Raw genomic sequence first — 16,967 nt, forward strand, 5'->3', positions numbered from 1 at the left:
TATCTCACGACGTTGTTCCTCCTCCTCCAGTATCCCAGATAATAACGATCCGTGGTAGACGGACGTAGACTTCTCGAGATGTTGCGCATCGTTAAAAGATAACACTCGATTTTCTTTACATCTATCGACGCCCGTACACGCTTCTAGATCTCGAGTTTACGTAAGATTTCTAAGAGATCCGCGTGTCATAAATGTAAAATGTGTACACCGTTTCGATCGGTGAACGAGCGGGAGAAAGCGAGAGGATGGGACGTGAAGGAAAATTCGAACGACTATCGATCGACTCGATTTACCCGATCGAAATAGGCGAACCTTGTCGATCGATGTTCCATCTACGCGACAGAAAAATTTGCGCAATCTCTGTGTACACACACACGCACGCACACACACACACACATATATTTCTCGCGTTTGGGAATTCGCTTCGAAGAAGCGATTTAACGTTGACACCGTCGAGATGCCATCTTAATTATTCCACGAGGGGCCTATCACCGTTCCGCGCCGACCTTTTCTTTCGTTTCCACTCGAAATGACTGGTATAATTGATCCATTAGAGCGCCCCTGCTGTTTCCTGGCCGCCGCCACGCCGCCGAGTCGCTTAATCGTGTCGCAGAATGCAATTCTCCGCGAGGTGTTCGCATCGATTCGCGTCGGCGCCGCCGGAAAATTGCGCCCGACACGAGCGGCAACACTCGCGTTTCCATCGGTGAGCCCCCCCGTTTATATTCGAGATTGTATTCGCGCTTCAACTACTACTACGACGACGACGACGAGGAAAGTTTTTCCAAACGGACGGGGAGGGGAAGATAAAAAGGAAGGAAAATATCACGTAGTCGTAAAACCGAACGGAATGCGCGTTGCGATTTTTACACTCGTTACGCTGATGGAACGATAAAAAATTTTATCTCCGCGTTGGATGTGTCTGTCTAACGGAAGTTGGTTTATCGGTTGGCATTTTATTGAAATACCTTTTGTCTCGATAAAAAGGTTTTCCGCTTCTGTCGCGCAAAAAGGACGAAATTTTGCTCGTCTTTGATCGAATTTTAATGCAACGTATTCGCGATTCAGCGAGTATGAAGTGGCAAAATTGCGAGATTTTCGTAGGGCGAGGATTACGATCGTAACCTCCCTCCTTCCTTCCATTGTTCTCCCGTAGGGCTAATTTTCTGCGAGGAGCAATTTGGCGTTTCCAACGGGGCCCATTACGATTGGACGTATATAATAGCGTCTCATCAACCGGCTGACCGCCTATCACCTTTATACCTTCGTTTTGTCTAATTACAGGTCACGTTTATTGTTTCAGGATGAGAGCGAGCTCTCGAGCAAGCGGTGGGCCAGCGCGCCCCGCCGCCCGGACAGCCCCTGCGTCCTGGGGGCACCAACGTCTAGGGAGGTACGTCGCCTTTTCTTCCTACATTCCTCCCATCATCCTTACCTCCCATCATTTCGCATTCCCAAACCTCGAGCAAACGACAATCGACAAAAGGGGATGGATAATGGTGAATCGAATTAATCAACGTTTATTAAATTTATCAAACGTTTTACTCATCGTCGTAATTCAACTCGAACCTAAGTGATTTTTGCTTTATCTCGAGAAATCCTCTCAATTCCGATACGAATCTCTCTCTCTCTCTCTCCATCACGCCGTAGCCACGTCGTACCTCGACCTTCCCACGACGGCCGCCAATTTTTTTCCACCCGGTATCTCCATTTGTTTACGCTGCTGAAAGAGGAGGAGGAGGAGGAGGAGGAGGTTGGCGTCGATCGAATCGCGGGAAGCGCGTGTCGATTGGCCGCGAATGGAAATCCGCTCGACTCCGCTCGCTACGTGATGGCACCCGAATCGTGAATGCCGGCCTCGTGTGTCGGCAACACCAACATCAACATACTTATATATGTGTGTGTGTGTGTGTGTGTGTGTGTGGGCTGCTAACAGGGCTACGTCAGGGTTGTGCGCGGCAAGAAACGCGGTATGTCGGCACGTCACTCCCGGAAGGACGATTAGCGGCGCGCAATCGCGAGTCGAGGTGTCGATTTAGGTACAAGGTGATCGTACAAGGACTTGGAGCGCGCCAATGAACCTCGCTTCGAACCGGGATACCTCGACGCTTTCTTGCGCCAATTTCGTCCCGTCCCCTTTTTTCTCTCCTGTCGAGGGATTGGAAACGAAGTTTCGTCCCACGAGAGGGATATCGATACAAAAAGAATCGCTCATCGAGCCTGTATCCCTCGTCTCCACCGAGGAGAACACCACGAGAGGAGTACTATATACCCGGGGCGATAAGGTAAGGGTGGAATTTAACGAGTCCTCGAATCAAAGGGAATTATTTCCGTTGATCTAAAGCGTCGTTATGGAAAATCGCCTCGGGGAGGGGGGTTAGATTACCAGAGGGGGGTGGAAGAGCGCATTATACGCGAGAGAGGTAGAATATTGATAGGCGAGAGCGAGTAATAAGCGCGAAGGAGGATGATGGGCTTATTCGTACGTACGAATGGCGCCACCCACAGGGTCGCTCGTGATGGGTGTGACTCGTGTCGGTATGCGTATAATATATATATATATATATATATATATAGGTGGGGAATACCGCGTTCTCGCAAAAGGTAGCACCGGGACGCTGTAATAATAATACGCGTCCGTCTAACCGGTGGCTCGTAAAACGCGCGTGATTAGACTGGGAGACAATGGGGGACGAGTAGCACGCGCGTATCGTGGCAGGCAGGCGCATTGTGCGTTTTTTAAACGCGTCCACTCCTCCGTTTATTTGCATACCGGTATAAGTTGGTTGTGGAGCCTCGTGGTCGGGAAGCATTCGTGGTAACAGTGATCGTTTGAAACGGGCTGTCGCGTACCATCTGCCGCGGCGACAACGTTTCTAACCCGCGTGCTTGTCCTACACGTACAGCGGAGGCCCCGTGAACGTCTCGCGTTAAATCCTCGTTGCCTGAGAAATCGCGATTTGATGGTGAATGGCTGGCTGGCTGGCTGGCTGGCTGGTTGGCTGGCCTGTCGTCGAGGTAGCTGTAAAACTGTGGCTTCTTCTTCTTCTTCTTCTTCTTCTTCTTTCTCTTCTTCTTCTTCTTCTCCGTGAAAGGAGGCAGCATCCAGGCCATCCGTGCGTGGAATATGCGCCGATATACACCTGTATACCGATGATACCGAGCAGCGGCCGAGATTCTCGAGTTTAGAGATTGGAAGAGAGAGAGAGAGAGAGAGAGAGAGAACTCGTGATCGATTCGATTCGCTTCTCATTAACGATTCTTTCTTCGTTCCGTTTCGTTATTCGCCGTGTCGGAGTGTAAGGGATGAGAGGGAGAGGGGGTCAACGGTGGTCGTGTGTATATTTGCCTGGTCGTAACACACGGTGTTGCATCGCGGGTACAGTTCAATTCCGTTACGTGGACGTAGCCGCGGGCTTCCCACGCCAATTAAACATGACTCATTAACGGGCAGAAGCCGGTAGCCGAGGATCGATGGCTGGGCCGAAGCCGGCCAACCCTTCTATAACTCGGCGCAGCCACACGGCTCCAATCGGAACCAATCTCGACCTCTCTATCCTCTCGCGACCGGGTAAACTCGAGTTCGCCAGCCACCGCATAATCGTAAGCGTAAACATTGGACGTTCCTTCAGCGTTCCTTCCTTTTCTCCGAGATTTTAATCGACGAACGAACGAACGTTTTTAATTTTACTCTCTCTCTCTCTCTCTCGATGTTTCACTCGATGTTTCGGGCGAAATTTCGCGCGGCGAAGAACGGAGAGGATTTTTCGTGGAAAAATGGTTGGAGATCGGCCGGATAGCGCCGCTCACCTTTGCGCTCCGAGGAATTTCTGTCAACGGGAAGAAAATAACGGTACGTAAACTAGTAACAATACCCGCCCGCCCCTCCCCTCGCGGCTGCCGTGCCGTGCACGTATTATGCGAGCATTAACCGTTCAACGATGCCGTGGTCTTCTGCCCGAGTCTACGAGAACATCGCTGTCGAACGGGGGCCCTCTGACCACGGACAAGAGCCGAGGGGGCGGAAGGGGGTGAATTATTGCCCGAAGATTTCGCGATCGCTTCCGATAGTGGTCGTGGATTCCACATGGCCGGCCGTGCCTCGTCGCCTCTCGTCGCCTCCGCTTGGTAGCCGTGGAATCTTTCGTCGTTTGATTGCTCGTCGGATTTTCCTTCGGCCGATCCCAACCGGACGATAGGGGATACGCTCGTTAGAGATACGTTGATGCTCGAATATATTGCCGGATTCGAGTGATTTAACGACCGTACGCGGCTCGTAGCCCGATAAAACCGACACGTGGTAGTAGTAACCGACAACGTGGTGGAACAACGCTATTGCTACCCTCTTCGTTTCACGGATTCGCCGTGGGATTTTCGGTTGGGACAAGAGAGCCGCAACACGGGTGTTAATTAAGGATTCGTCTTAGGACTCGGCAGATGGAGATGTACGATCCCGAGGGAATAGCGATTCCGCAACTCGAGACCAAGCTGGAATTTAATACGGAAATATGGAAACTGGGACAGGTGCAGGAGATGGACGAAGGAGGAGGAGTTCACAGGTGGCGAACGATGCCTCCGATATCTCTCGTCTCGTTTCTAATTTCGATCGAATCTGGGTAAAAAAAACGCGATATCGAACGCGATCGAATTTAAAATTTTTCGTCCGTCGAAACTTTATCGTTTCATAATTCGATCGATAATTGAGAAGCGTACGTAGCGCGTACGTGGCGTGAAAACGAACCGAAGCGTGTGCACGATCGAATCGTATCTCCACGGATCCGGTATGGTGTTGGGAACGTGGGCTGGGCTGGGCTACCTCCCAGTCAAGTGGACACTCCCGGATCTCGAGGCTTCTCTCCGAAGAAGGTGTCGTCACCGGTCGCTCCTCTCCGTCCGCGTGCTCTTCTCCGAATTACGTAACCTCGAGCGTACGTACGTGCGCGCTTGCCTGGCAAGTTACAGCTAGCCTCACAACACCGTCGTACCCGCAGCAACGGCTATTCGAAATTCTTACCTTTCTTTTCCTCACTCTCGTGTTACTTATTTCGAAACTCGTTACGACGCGCCTATTTTTCTTTTTTTTTTTTTTTTTTCTTTTTCCCTTCACCTTAACGTCGAACGAGACGATCCAGGGCTCTTGGATCGCGAGGATTAAATCGATCGACAAAGGAAAAAAGATTTTCTCGCAAGCTCGTTGCGAGTCGAGTTGGAATTTGACGCCTATTTTTCTCCCGTTTTTTCTTTTTTCAACCTTCATCTTATCCGATCGAGACGATCCAAGGCTACTGGATCGCGAGGATAAAATCGATCGACAAAGGAAAAAAGATTTTCTCGCAAGCTCGTTGCGAGTCGAGTTCGACGTTTATTTTTCTCGCTTAACCGACGACCATCGAGACGATCCATAGGGCTGTTGGATCGATAAAGGGAAGAGAAAGAACGAAGGGAAGAAGATTTTCTCACAAACTCTCCGGCTGCGAGACGGAGTTTGAGTTTAGATAGATAGGATAGAGATGGGAAACGCGTACGCTTGGCCGGTTACGTACCGCACCTTCGTCACGAATAACGAATAAACGAAGTACGTACGTACGTATGGCGCATCGTCGCGTTCTAAATCGACGGACGTCGGTGCATTACGTCGGCGCGGGCCGTGCATCTGCCGGCCATTCAGGCCTTTGTCTCCCGCTAACGTGGGCGTTGCGGAATATCTATTGTCGGTGCGCCGCCGTCTCTGTGCGCCGGTGAGGCGCGCTTCGAAAGCGTTTGCATGATGCTCACGATGCATCATCCAGCTCCAACGGATCCGACCAGCATGCCGGCCGCGATAACGGGAAGGGTAATATGTTCGACGGACGCGCGAAACGTGCCACTCGCCTGCAAACTGCCGTTCGCCAATTTCTAATCGGAGGAAATCCTTCTTTTTCCCTTCTCCCGTGTGCGAGAAGAGGACGTTCGTCGATTGAAAAATCGCGAGAGACGAAACGCGAGAGAGAATGTTTCGACGTGATTCCTCCCAGAACGCGAAAGGAGGGAATATTTTGGAATTCGAACGAGGTTCGAACGAGTGCACGTTTTAGAGGTCCACCGAAGAGGTTTTCGCCAATGGCATTTTAATCGATGCTTGGAGACCTCCTCCCTCCCCCGCCCCCGGTTTCCTCGAGCTTCGCACCGACGCATTCTTCTTGGCGCACCGACTCGTCGCTTCGAGTTTTACGTCTTACGAATTTACATGTCGACCAGGTTTGCCGCAACGAGCAGTCGAGCCCGCGAGGTGTGGCCACACCGATGCTATACACTCTTTCTCCCAGTACGTCGTTTGTGTACGTCCGGTTCCAGAATACTCGCGTAGTGTCTTTTCTTTTTCCTTTTTTTTTTTTTTTTTTTTTTTTTCTTTTTGGTTTAAGAATATCGATAAGTCGACGGATATTTTCTAAAGAGAACGCGTCGGGAAGATGCGTTTAAGAATAGTGGTTTGTTAAAAAAAATAAGAAAAAAGAAAGAAAAGAGAGAGGAAAAAAAATTCACGGCGACGATCAAATTGTCTTCGTCTCTCCTCCCCGATTCTCTCAAAGTCTTAAGTCACGCGAGGAGAGATTCCTAGAAAACTTCATGGTCACGTCCACTCAAAAACTTGCGTGGTCACATTCTCCGTTCAGACGCTAATTTCAAGTGCTCTTCAGTCACACCCAACTTTCTATCTTCTAATCAAACATTTTTCACTCGCACCTATAAAATCTCACGAACTTGGCTGTTATAAATATTCCTAAACGAAACGAGATTGGAAGATTGTACAATTTTTAGAATTAATTTAGAAACCAAACTCTCTTCTTCTTTTTCTTTCCTCTTCTTCTTCCTCGTCGCATGCAATTCGATCGATAATCTTCGATACTCTTGGAAGATGCTCGACGAATACTCTCGGGCTTATCCTTCATCCTCCCTCGTTTTTCTCGGTGAATTCGATCGGGAGAAGATTCGTGCCGGTTCGCGGCCCAACCGCTCGTTACCACGAGGAAGAGGAAGGAAGAGTGGCGGGCATAAAACGGCATTTTTTCACGCCCCGACGAAATATGTCGAGTCAGTCGCTTGCAGCCTAGCTCACAGTCGTAACATCTGCCGCCGCTGATTGTCGAGAGTACCGTACGAGCTAAGCCGCGAACGGATAGAAGGCGCCGCGAGTGTTGACCGCGTGTCATCTTCTTTCATTGCCTCGGCTTTTATTGCGTTTCCTCGCTAAATCACGCGCCACCTTGCGCCGCGCCAGCCTCGAGTCTCTTTCCAGCCTTGTCTCTCCACGGTTCAACGATCTGTATCTTTCCTTCGAAACAAGAAGAAGAAGAAGAAGAAGAAGAAGAAGAAGAAGAACGAAGAAGGAGGAGGGAAGAAAAGAAGAATAGAATTTGGAATCTTTTCCGAAACTCTGTTGGATTTCAAAAATTATTCTCGAATTATTACGAATCTCGATTAAGTAAGCGATAACGAGATAGAGGAAAGGGAAAAAGAGAAGGAAGAAAAAAAATACCGAGACGCTTCAAGTTACGTGACATTATGGAGGATATCGAGGCATAATTACGATAATTTATCTCGAGCAATACGAATCTCGTGAAAAGAGACGATGGGTAAATAACGTAACATTCCAATTAGAGAGAGAAGAGAGAGAGAGAGAGAGAGAGAGAGAGAGGGAGAGAGAGAAAAGGAACGTGGCGCGAGTAACCGGTTTCACAATTTCCATCGACCGATCTTTATATACATCATCGTCTTAACGAGACTCGAGAGCTCCAAGCGAATCCAAGAATTCGCCTTTGCACCGAGCGTAATCATTCCTCCTCGTTTCGTTCTTTTTTCCCTTTTTTTTTCTTTTTTTTTTCCCTCCCCCCCTTTTCGAAACTGTACCGATCGATGTACCCAGACGAATCGAATGTGATTTATTATCCATCATCGGAGGTACCCCCCGCGTGGCGAACACGCGTCATTGCACTCGTCTCGTTCGCAGAAACGTCGCTCCCGGCGGATTTACATGGAGCGGTGCGCCGTGCTTAGAAATCGCACGGTTACGCACAGGTGGTTCTATTTATAATGCGATCGTGTCTGCACTTTCGGTCTCGTTCCTCCCAAGCAAGCCGAGCCAATCTCTCCTCCTTCGGTTACATCGCGTCCAACGACGAACGTCCAGAGTTTGGTGGCTGTTATTTGCACAATTTGTAAATTCGTTATCGTTCTTTTTTCTCCCCCCCCTCTCTTTTTTTGTTTTTCGATCCAGCTCGTTATTACAAAATTTTGATAGATGATCGGGTGTTGGCCGCGAGGTTGGATATTTTACGCTCGGTGAATTGGAAAAATTGGGAAACGACGAGTGACGAGAGTGGAAAAGAATGCCGTTGAATGGATTTTAAATCGTTCTTTTACAGTTACTTTTACTTAATTATTCACCAAGCTGTTCGTTCATTCGGCTCCGACGAACGAAATCCTCGACGAGTTTTCTCGTCGTTCCTTCGCGGGTTTCGGCGAAATCCCGTGACGATTCGCCGCGCTCGAAAAACTCGAGCCGATCGATCGCATCGGAATCCTCCGAAAATCTCGACGACCTTTCTCCCGTCCATCGATTAATCACCAACCAAGGTGTATTCCGCCCTCTGTAATTAAATATCATCGTTCGATTAAACGTGGACGCGATGGATCTCCGATTCATCCGTGCGTTTATCCGACCTCGAACGCGGGATCTCCCGACAAACCTGCAATTACCTCCTCCAATCCTCCCCGACGATCGATCCTCAAATTAGGTGATGGACAGTCGCGCACGCTCGAGAAACGACTCGAATCTCGACTATCCCTAGTTTAGTTTCCCTACCTACTCCCGTTTCCTTTTAATTCCGCTCCAACGATCCTCCCCAACCGGGTATCGAATACCGATAATCCGAAAAAGAGGTTGGGCGTCAAATAATTTCTCTCGATCGACCAAGTTTTACCACGTTTCTCCACGAAACCTGGTAGGAAAAAAGGAAGAGAGATAGAAAGGCCATGGTAGAAGCTTCCCGTTTCTATTTGGAGAAAACACACGAGGCTTTCTATCTCTCATAATCCTCTCTCAACCATATTTCTCTCACGAATCTCACAGCCGCGAAAACTGTCACGATCTGTTCCCCTCGAGCGAAAACGATCGCTTGAGATTCGTGCGAAGGTGCATCGACGTAGGCGGTAGTCTACCCGTCCGTCCGTCCATCTATCTAATTTTCTTCTTCCTTTCCCGATCGTGGCCTGCCGCTACGCTTTTAATTGAGCCCCGATCGGCACGCTATCATTCGGATCTAACCGATGGCAATGACCCGGTGGCCACGGTAATGATCACGTAACGACCGGCCACCGTCGTTAGATGAGATAACGAACCGCGCGATACCCGACTTTCGGTATCTCACCGGTAGCTAGGCCGATTCCTGGGGAGGGGGAGAGAATCGTAGAGGGATCCGCCGCTGTCACCTGTTTCCCCAGATCCTATCTCCTTCTTCCTCCTTCTTCTTCTTCTCCTGTCTCTCCCTACGTGAAACGTTCTCGATCGATCTCGACGGGACGCGATATATCCCCTTCGACGTAAGCGTAAAAAGAAAAAAATAAAAAAAAAGAAAAAAGAAACGATCGAGGTTTCCACGATCGATCCTCGAGTTAATTAATCGAGTGGATCGAATCGGTACGGTTATTTGTCAGTTTCGCCGTATCTTGGCCGTTTATGTCGATGCCCCCCTCCTCTTTTCGATATCAGGTGCGCAGTCGGAGGAAAATTGAGTGCTCGTCTGTTCCGTGTATCCATTTTTTTTTTTTTTATAATTGATTTCTCTTAGCTTTTTTTCTCTTCCACTTAACACGAGTAGCCGAGCGCCACTTATCTCGACGAAACGTTATTGCTTACAATGGAACGAACGGAGATGTAAAAAACGACGAATCGTAATCGGGCACGATCGATCGAGAAGGAGGAGGAGTTGATTATCGGTGGCCAAGTTCCATCCGGTTCGCGGTAGCACCGAGATGGGAACAATTTCTAAATCTCTAAATTACAGATGGACGTTTACTATCGAAAGAAAGGCACTTAATTTGTAGGACGGGCCGGTGTTATAAAAGAGAACCGTTCGTTCGTTAAAACGTTCCCGAACCGGTGCCTGCGTGCCTCGTAAATAAAAGGGGAACCGGAGGTCGAGCACATATCCCGCCCTTGTTCCTATGATTATAGGAACAACTCTCTTTCTCTCTCTCTCGCCACTTGTTTCACCACTCGTCCTTTCTTCCAAGTACTTTGCCAGAATATCGTTGCACGGATATTCCTTGATTGGTGATTTTTTTTTTTTTTTCTTTCTTTTTTTCTACAACGAGCCTCGTTGTCGACAAAAGCCGATCATTACGGCTAATTTATTCTCGTTCACGGAAGGATTACGATTCTCGATACGTTTGCTCTCAAGTTTCTCTCTCTATCTCTCTTTCTCCTGAGAAGGGAAGAAAATGACAGAAAGTTGTTTTTAATTTCTCTCTCTCTCTCTCTCCTCTCTCTCTCTATTACGATTTTAAACGAGAAGGAAGCGGTTGAAAAGCTTTCAGCTCGGAGGAGAGGAACGTACGCGAATATTTCGCGCCTCGTTCTTTACGAGATATTCGAGTTTGCGACTCGGTGAAAAGAAGTGTGGCGCTGTTACGTCGTTAACGGTATATCTCGATGGAAACAGTATTTTTATAGCTCGCCGCCGCGGAGTTGGCTGCATAGGAGGAATAACGCGTTTGAAAACTCGATTTCTTACGATTTTCTTTCTCCCGGCTCGTTTCGCTCGGACAAGTTTTTCCTCCGAGTTAACACGATCGACGTCTGTTCGCCGCTCGTCCGACCATCGCTTCCTTCGACTCTATCGAGTCGCGCGCGCGTACTTCAACTCCCTCCAACGCTTTTAAAATAATATTGGCGGATCTATTGGCCAGGCGACAATCGGGCCTAGATAATAATAAATATCGAGAGTCGGAGGAACGACGAAGAACGACGCGGTGGAATTCATTAGAATAAATAGCCTTGCGTTATCCCTGCACCTCCTCGATGGTGGGGACAGAATGTAAACGGAATCCCTCGTTCTCTTATCGTCGAATTAATCTTCGTTGCACATCGATCATCTCGAAAGAAACGTAGCTAACTATTTCAATCGTTCGGATAACGATCCCCGATTTTTGATCCTCCTAATTTCCTCCTAAAAGTTCTAGAGACTCCTCGAGATTTAATAAGGATTTTCGATAAAGATCGAGCCCAAATCGATGATAAGATTAATTAAGACAAGCGCTATCCACAATTGCTATCCGTTTCTTCGAACCCGATTCGCGGACGCGATCGTTCACTCGATCGTTGAGCTAAGCTAAGGATTATTATAATTGAATTCCTCGATGCCCGCCAACTTTGAACTTGTTACTCCTATTAGACGGAGGGCAGAGGCGAATATCGAATAAACGTTGGCGGCGGCCGACAAAAGTGACGATCTTTAAACATTCTCCCGGGTACACCGGGTAGCAATAACGAGCCGATACTTCTTATTCGCTCCCCCTCTCTCTCTCTGTACGCGCTCAAATGTCATTTCCAGTGCGGCACACGCTCATTGTCCGCACGGAGTCGGATGGGCTTCCTTATACAGGATCCCCAACTCTTTCTGCGCCGACACCGGCCGAGTGAAAAACGGCGATGCGTGGCCGTTTTAATCGGCTTTTCTCAGGATATCGCCGCCAACCTGCCGACCCGTGCCACACCACCGGCGCCATCTTTTGCAAAAACCTTCGATCCCTTCCTCTCGCACGCGTGGATAAATCGTGTATTTCCTCCTCCCACGATTACCGCTCTTTTCGCGATTTTCGAACAGGCACTCTTCCTGGCCACCGGATCGTACGGTACATTTGAATGTCAACCGAACGGACCTCTTCTCCCCGGGAGAGAAGGAGTTTTACGCGTAACCCGTTTCTCTCCAATCTCCTCCCACTGCCTCGAGCTCTCTCTATTTCTGGCCTGGAACGATACCGCGACGTGTAATTACGTTACTTTTAGAAGAGTGATCTTCTCTCGTTCGACTTTTGATTAGCGTTCTACCGGCCCCTACCCAATTACCGATTACACGCCGCCTTACGCCGCGTCTACGAGACGAGGCCAGTTGACGATAATTGGACGGATAATTCAGAAACGCGCGATCCCCGCGAGGAGGACGTTTTCCTCGCGTGTAATTAATCAACCTTCGTCGCGTGACCGGTTATTATTACACCCGTCGATTCCCGCTTCTTTAACGAGATTATTCAACGGGGAGGGGGAAGAGCGGGAGATTTTTTGACGCGTCTATTTATTTTTCCATTTCATCATTTCACCACGATGTGTGGATAAACTTCTTCTCTTACTTCTCTCTCTCTCTCTTTTTTCTATACTTTGGTATCAATCCAATCCGTCCTGATGATATTTTAATCGCTCGTGAACGATCGCATCGATTCCCCCAGCCGTTTCGACGACCGGGGGCTGCGTATAAGGCCGGGTTATTAAACAACGATCGGGTTCATTGATCACGCTTTCTTCGCGATGTCGCGTGCATCGGCTGGTCCGCCGATTTTTTACGACTTTTCTCTCTCTCTCTCTCTCTCTCTCCTCTTTTTCTGCGTCGGAAATCTATTTCCATACGATATCCAGCGATGATATCGCTTAATCATCTCGGTGGGATGGGAATCGGGCTGATGGATCGATGGATGCCAGCTCGATTTATCAACCCTCGTACACAACGCTCGTGTCCCTCCCCCCTGGATCAAATGGATCGGCGTAATTTCTTTCACGAATGCGCACCACGTATTCCACGATCGCGCCTCGAGAATGAATATTCGCTCGTTTATTCACGCGATGCAACGTTCATGAGAGAGAGAGAGAGAGAGAGAGAGAGATACGCTTTAAATACGCTCGCTGGCCGAGGGAACACGGCTTTTTGATATCGTTACACGCACCGTGTGGTATCACACACCTTCACCGATGTACGATTCGGCTCGAAAGTTTTTAGATTGGAAGATTTAATTCGAACGGATCCGATTTGCGGTAGTCGTAACTTCGATGATCGGCTCGATACCAGGAGATTAATATCGATTAATATCGATTCAACTCCATTGTTAATAAATAGATAATTAGTCGGGGTATATATGATGAAGTTGGTGCGTTACGAACGGATGGGGAAGATTAAACTCCGATTGAATTGGTGCCACCGCAGGGAAGAAGAGTTTCATAAACGCTGGTAGCGGATCGTTCGAGCGTATCGATGGCTATGCATCTCTCTCTCTCTCTCTCTCTCTCTCCTTTCTTCTCTCCTACAGGTGCATTATGCTTATGAAGTGCCTTCGTGCGTGACTTATTTTCTTAAAGGCTTCCACTCTTCTACGAGACACTACGAGTCGGTTCATCCACTTACCTTAATACCACGGTCGAGCGAGATTGCGCTCCAGCGCTTCGTCGATTCGAATAAATACATTATTCGAATTATTTTCCAAAAACTGGTATCATCAACCGGTAGAGCGTGATCGTGATAAATCCAAATCAAATTTTTCTTTTCTTTTTTTTTTTTTTTTTTTAAATCCTCCTCCAATCGAGGAGGGACACGAAGGAAGGAAGGAAGGAAGGAAGGAACGGGATCGAATTAAAAGGCGGATTTCACGGGGGATAAAGCGGCCGTCACTGAACGAGCGGCTCGAGCGTGACTGATTTCGAGGCCGAGCCACGACGGTATTCTTCCTTCCACGGATGAATCTGTGGCGTGGCACGAGGTGTATCGCATAAAAGGGTACACGCCCAACTCTCTCTCTCTCTCTCCCTCTCTCCCTCCCTCTTTTTCTCTCTTTCAGGGGTATTCATACGGGTTGGCCGCGCCATAATGCGTTGCCCACACGAGGCTCGAGTGTGGGTGAGAAACGCGCGCGCAGGTATTCCGTTGGCCGCTTCCTGCTCGTTTAATCAATGACATCTTTAAGCCGGTAGACGAATGGCAAAACCGGGATGGCGAAACCGCCTGTTCGTGTACAGGCGGCGGGATGCATCCTGGGAGAGATGTCCGAGAAAGATGCTCTCCCGCCTCGAAAGTCGATCCGAGTCGAACCAAGCAAATCTTGGACGACGATGACGAGCAGCTCCTCGAGAGAGAGCTCGATCACGGTAATTAACGAGGAGGGGGAAGGAGAGGTGATGGAGTAACGGAGCGTAAGTATATATATATTCGACGTAGGAATAATTTTTTCAAAATCTCGTCGATCCTCGTTCAAGACACGTTCAAAAATCTTCTCGGTCCATCTTCTCATCCCCCATCGTCGTGGCTTTCATCATCTCGAAGCGCGCAATGCATTATATTCGAACTTGAACCGTCCCCGCGAGAGAAGATGCGGAAGAAAGATGGAAAACAATCTCTCTAGAAAGAATACGCGTTCACCATCGATGATGATGGTTTTCCTTTACAACGTAAAGGAACAATTTCTCGTCCCTGTTTCTGCCGCTCTCGTGGCGAGAGTCGTGGGGGGATGAAGCGGCGATGATGTCACGAGGCGTGTCTCGCATCGCGAAACGTGGCCAGGATTTTCGAAGAAGAAGAAGAAGAAGAGAGGAGACGTTCGAGGAGACGTTATTTTTCACGAATCCGGGATTAGTGGAGGGTGAACGATCGCGCCACTATCTCGAATAAATTATTTATTAGGAATCGGCGGCCGCGGTGAAAGGTAGAAAGCGGCCGCGGTCCATCTCTCCTAAGACGAAGGGGGGGAGGGGGGGCAGGGAAGAAAAAAAAAAGACACGTTACGATTTCTTGCGCAACAGCATCGGTCGCGCGAGGATGAAAGTTGGCGGGTTTCGATTTTTCGGCTGAACGAAATTCGATTCGTTTGGAAAAAGCGCTGGAAGGAGAAGAGTTGAAATCGTCGAGTCGAAAATGACAAAGCGGAAGGGGAAACGGAAGAAGCGGGGGGAGGGGGGAAAGGATCGGGTGGAAATAGAAGGGAAACTGGTCCACGCGAATTAACGCCTCCTTCTCCCCTCTTTTAAGATGCCATCTGTTGGTTGGCCGGTTAACGAGGCATCGGTCGATGGCCCAAATAAGGAGAGGGACGACACCGGTGTCATAAAGATTCCCAGCCGCTCGAATTGAGCCGTCCGAGTGGTTCCGTGTTCGATCACGATTGACAGTTTGGTAAAAAGACTCACTCTCTCTCTCTCTCTCTCTCTCTCTCTCTGTCGTATAACGTCGCGTGTAACGATACCCCCTTCGAAGATGTACGAGTTCGGTTCCCGGAACCGTGCCTCTAATTTGCTCTCTCCTCTCCTCGTCGAAATGCGGGCAACAGTGGTTTCGTTTCGAGAGTTCGAGAGCGGAATTTCGAAAGGCAACGAAGGAGGGGAACATGCGTGCCTTTTTCTTTTCTTCTTTTCTCGTCCTTTTGGTATAATTACGACGAAGCGTGTATACAATTATTAAATAAGACGTCCGGCATGGCTTCTTTGCGACGATATTTGCGACGAGATGACAAGCTCGACAAGATCATAAATTATTAATAAACCAATTTCTTATCCCCTATCTTGATGTATGGTATATAAGAAACGAAATTGTCCATAATTTAACATATATTAATCGAGAGGGGAAGGATCTTTCGAAAAACGGATCTTTCTGGGGAAGAGGAAGGAGGGGAGGGGAGGGGAGAAAGGTTTCACGACTCGATTCCCTCGATCGTTCGAAATAATTCGCGAATTTCCAAGGTCGGATGGAATAATCGTATAAATCGTGCGAGGCATGGATTACTTTTCTGTGGAAGAATGCCGATGCATCGTGAAGAAGGCGTACCCTCTTTCTCTCTCTCCTCGAAGGTCTATGCACCGTGCCGGTTAATTTGGCCAGCCTCGATTAGTCCCGAACGACTACTTAGAGCGGGCAGCGAACCGATTTATCCGCGCGCAACGTTAACGAAGACGGTTGGAGCCGTTCAGACACGTACCTGGCTGGGGATCACCTTTGCCGAGTTGCCCCGCGTTTTGCATAATCAGGCTCGAGCAATCGATAATTGCTCGAAACGCGCGTGGTATCATGTATACACGCGGATTCGATCGGTTGAGAACGGTCGCTGAACGAGGATTCAGTCTCTCCCCTCTCTTCCACGCTCAATTGTCACCGAATCATCGTATCCCCGAGCGACAAGTTTGTACTCGAACTGGAGTGGAGGACGGATGGATCGATGGCGTGTCGCCTCGGACGGATTAATCCACCGTGTCAAAAATTGCTCTATAAACACCCTATCTCCGGTAATGTCTACATCTGGCTGTTAACCTAATCTCGCGCGCGCGAGTCGCTCGGCCGTGGCGGTTCACGGAGAGGCGGTCGTAATAAAAAGAAACCGTGTATAATATATAATGGGCCTATCTTCGTAATAACTCGTAGTTACTTCGGCCACGGTAGATCTTGCCGATAATTCCAAAGACAGGCATAAGCCGGCCTGTTGCTGGGAGCACGGCTCACCTGTGATCCTCTCCGTTAGGAAGGGCAGGATCCGACGACTAATTTATTCCTCGTGCTCGACCCCGAAACTCCTCCGTCTTCTGTATATATATATATACACGATATGGCAATATTCCCGCGCCAAGATTCTAATCTACCGATAGTCGATAAAAAAAGTTGCGAATCGACGCGCGGGAAATTCAAATGTCAAGGATCGCGGGTGACATTTTTCAGAGGAAAATCGTGGGTAAAACGGATTTCTTCTTAACTTTATTTACGCGTCTCTACGTGTGTTCCTTTCCATTACGTGTGTTGCGCAATATTTAATTATCGGGCTAATTGGCGACTAGTTGCCGGTTCAGAGAGAGAGAGAGAGAGAAGAGGGATTCGTTCCTCCCTCCGCGCAAACACTGACAAATGAAAGAGCCCTGTATCAATTTCCTAAGACGACGGCTCGTTAAAAGTTATCGATCACCGGTTGCC

General features: G+C 48.7%; 1 protein-coding gene across 3 annotated transcripts in view; it reads left to right on the forward strand.

Annotated features, from left to right (window-relative positions):
• The window catches only part of LOC100871278 (uncharacterized), a 208,305-nt gene that overhangs the window by 56,980 nt on the left and 134,358 nt on the right, over positions 1 to 16,967 (forward strand). For 2 of the 3 annotated variants that reach the window (XM_086907432.1, XM_086907433.1), the window contains exon 2: positions 1,304 to 1,393. The exons of the other annotated variant lie outside the window; for it this stretch is intronic. In XM_086907432.1, the coding sequence (XP_086763558.1) occupies positions 1,304 to 1,393 (90 nt within the window). The remainder of the gene's footprint in view (positions 1 to 1,303; positions 1,394 to 16,967) is intronic. 3 annotated transcript variants of the gene reach the window in all.

Source organism: Apis florea, unplaced genomic scaffold (genome assembly GCF_048593485.1).
Source record: "Apis florea isolate Af1SG1 unplaced genomic scaffold, ASM4859348v1 contig_2897_pilon, whole genome shotgun sequence".
NCBI classification, from domain to species: Eukaryota; Metazoa; Arthropoda; class Insecta; order Hymenoptera; family Apidae; genus Apis; species Apis florea.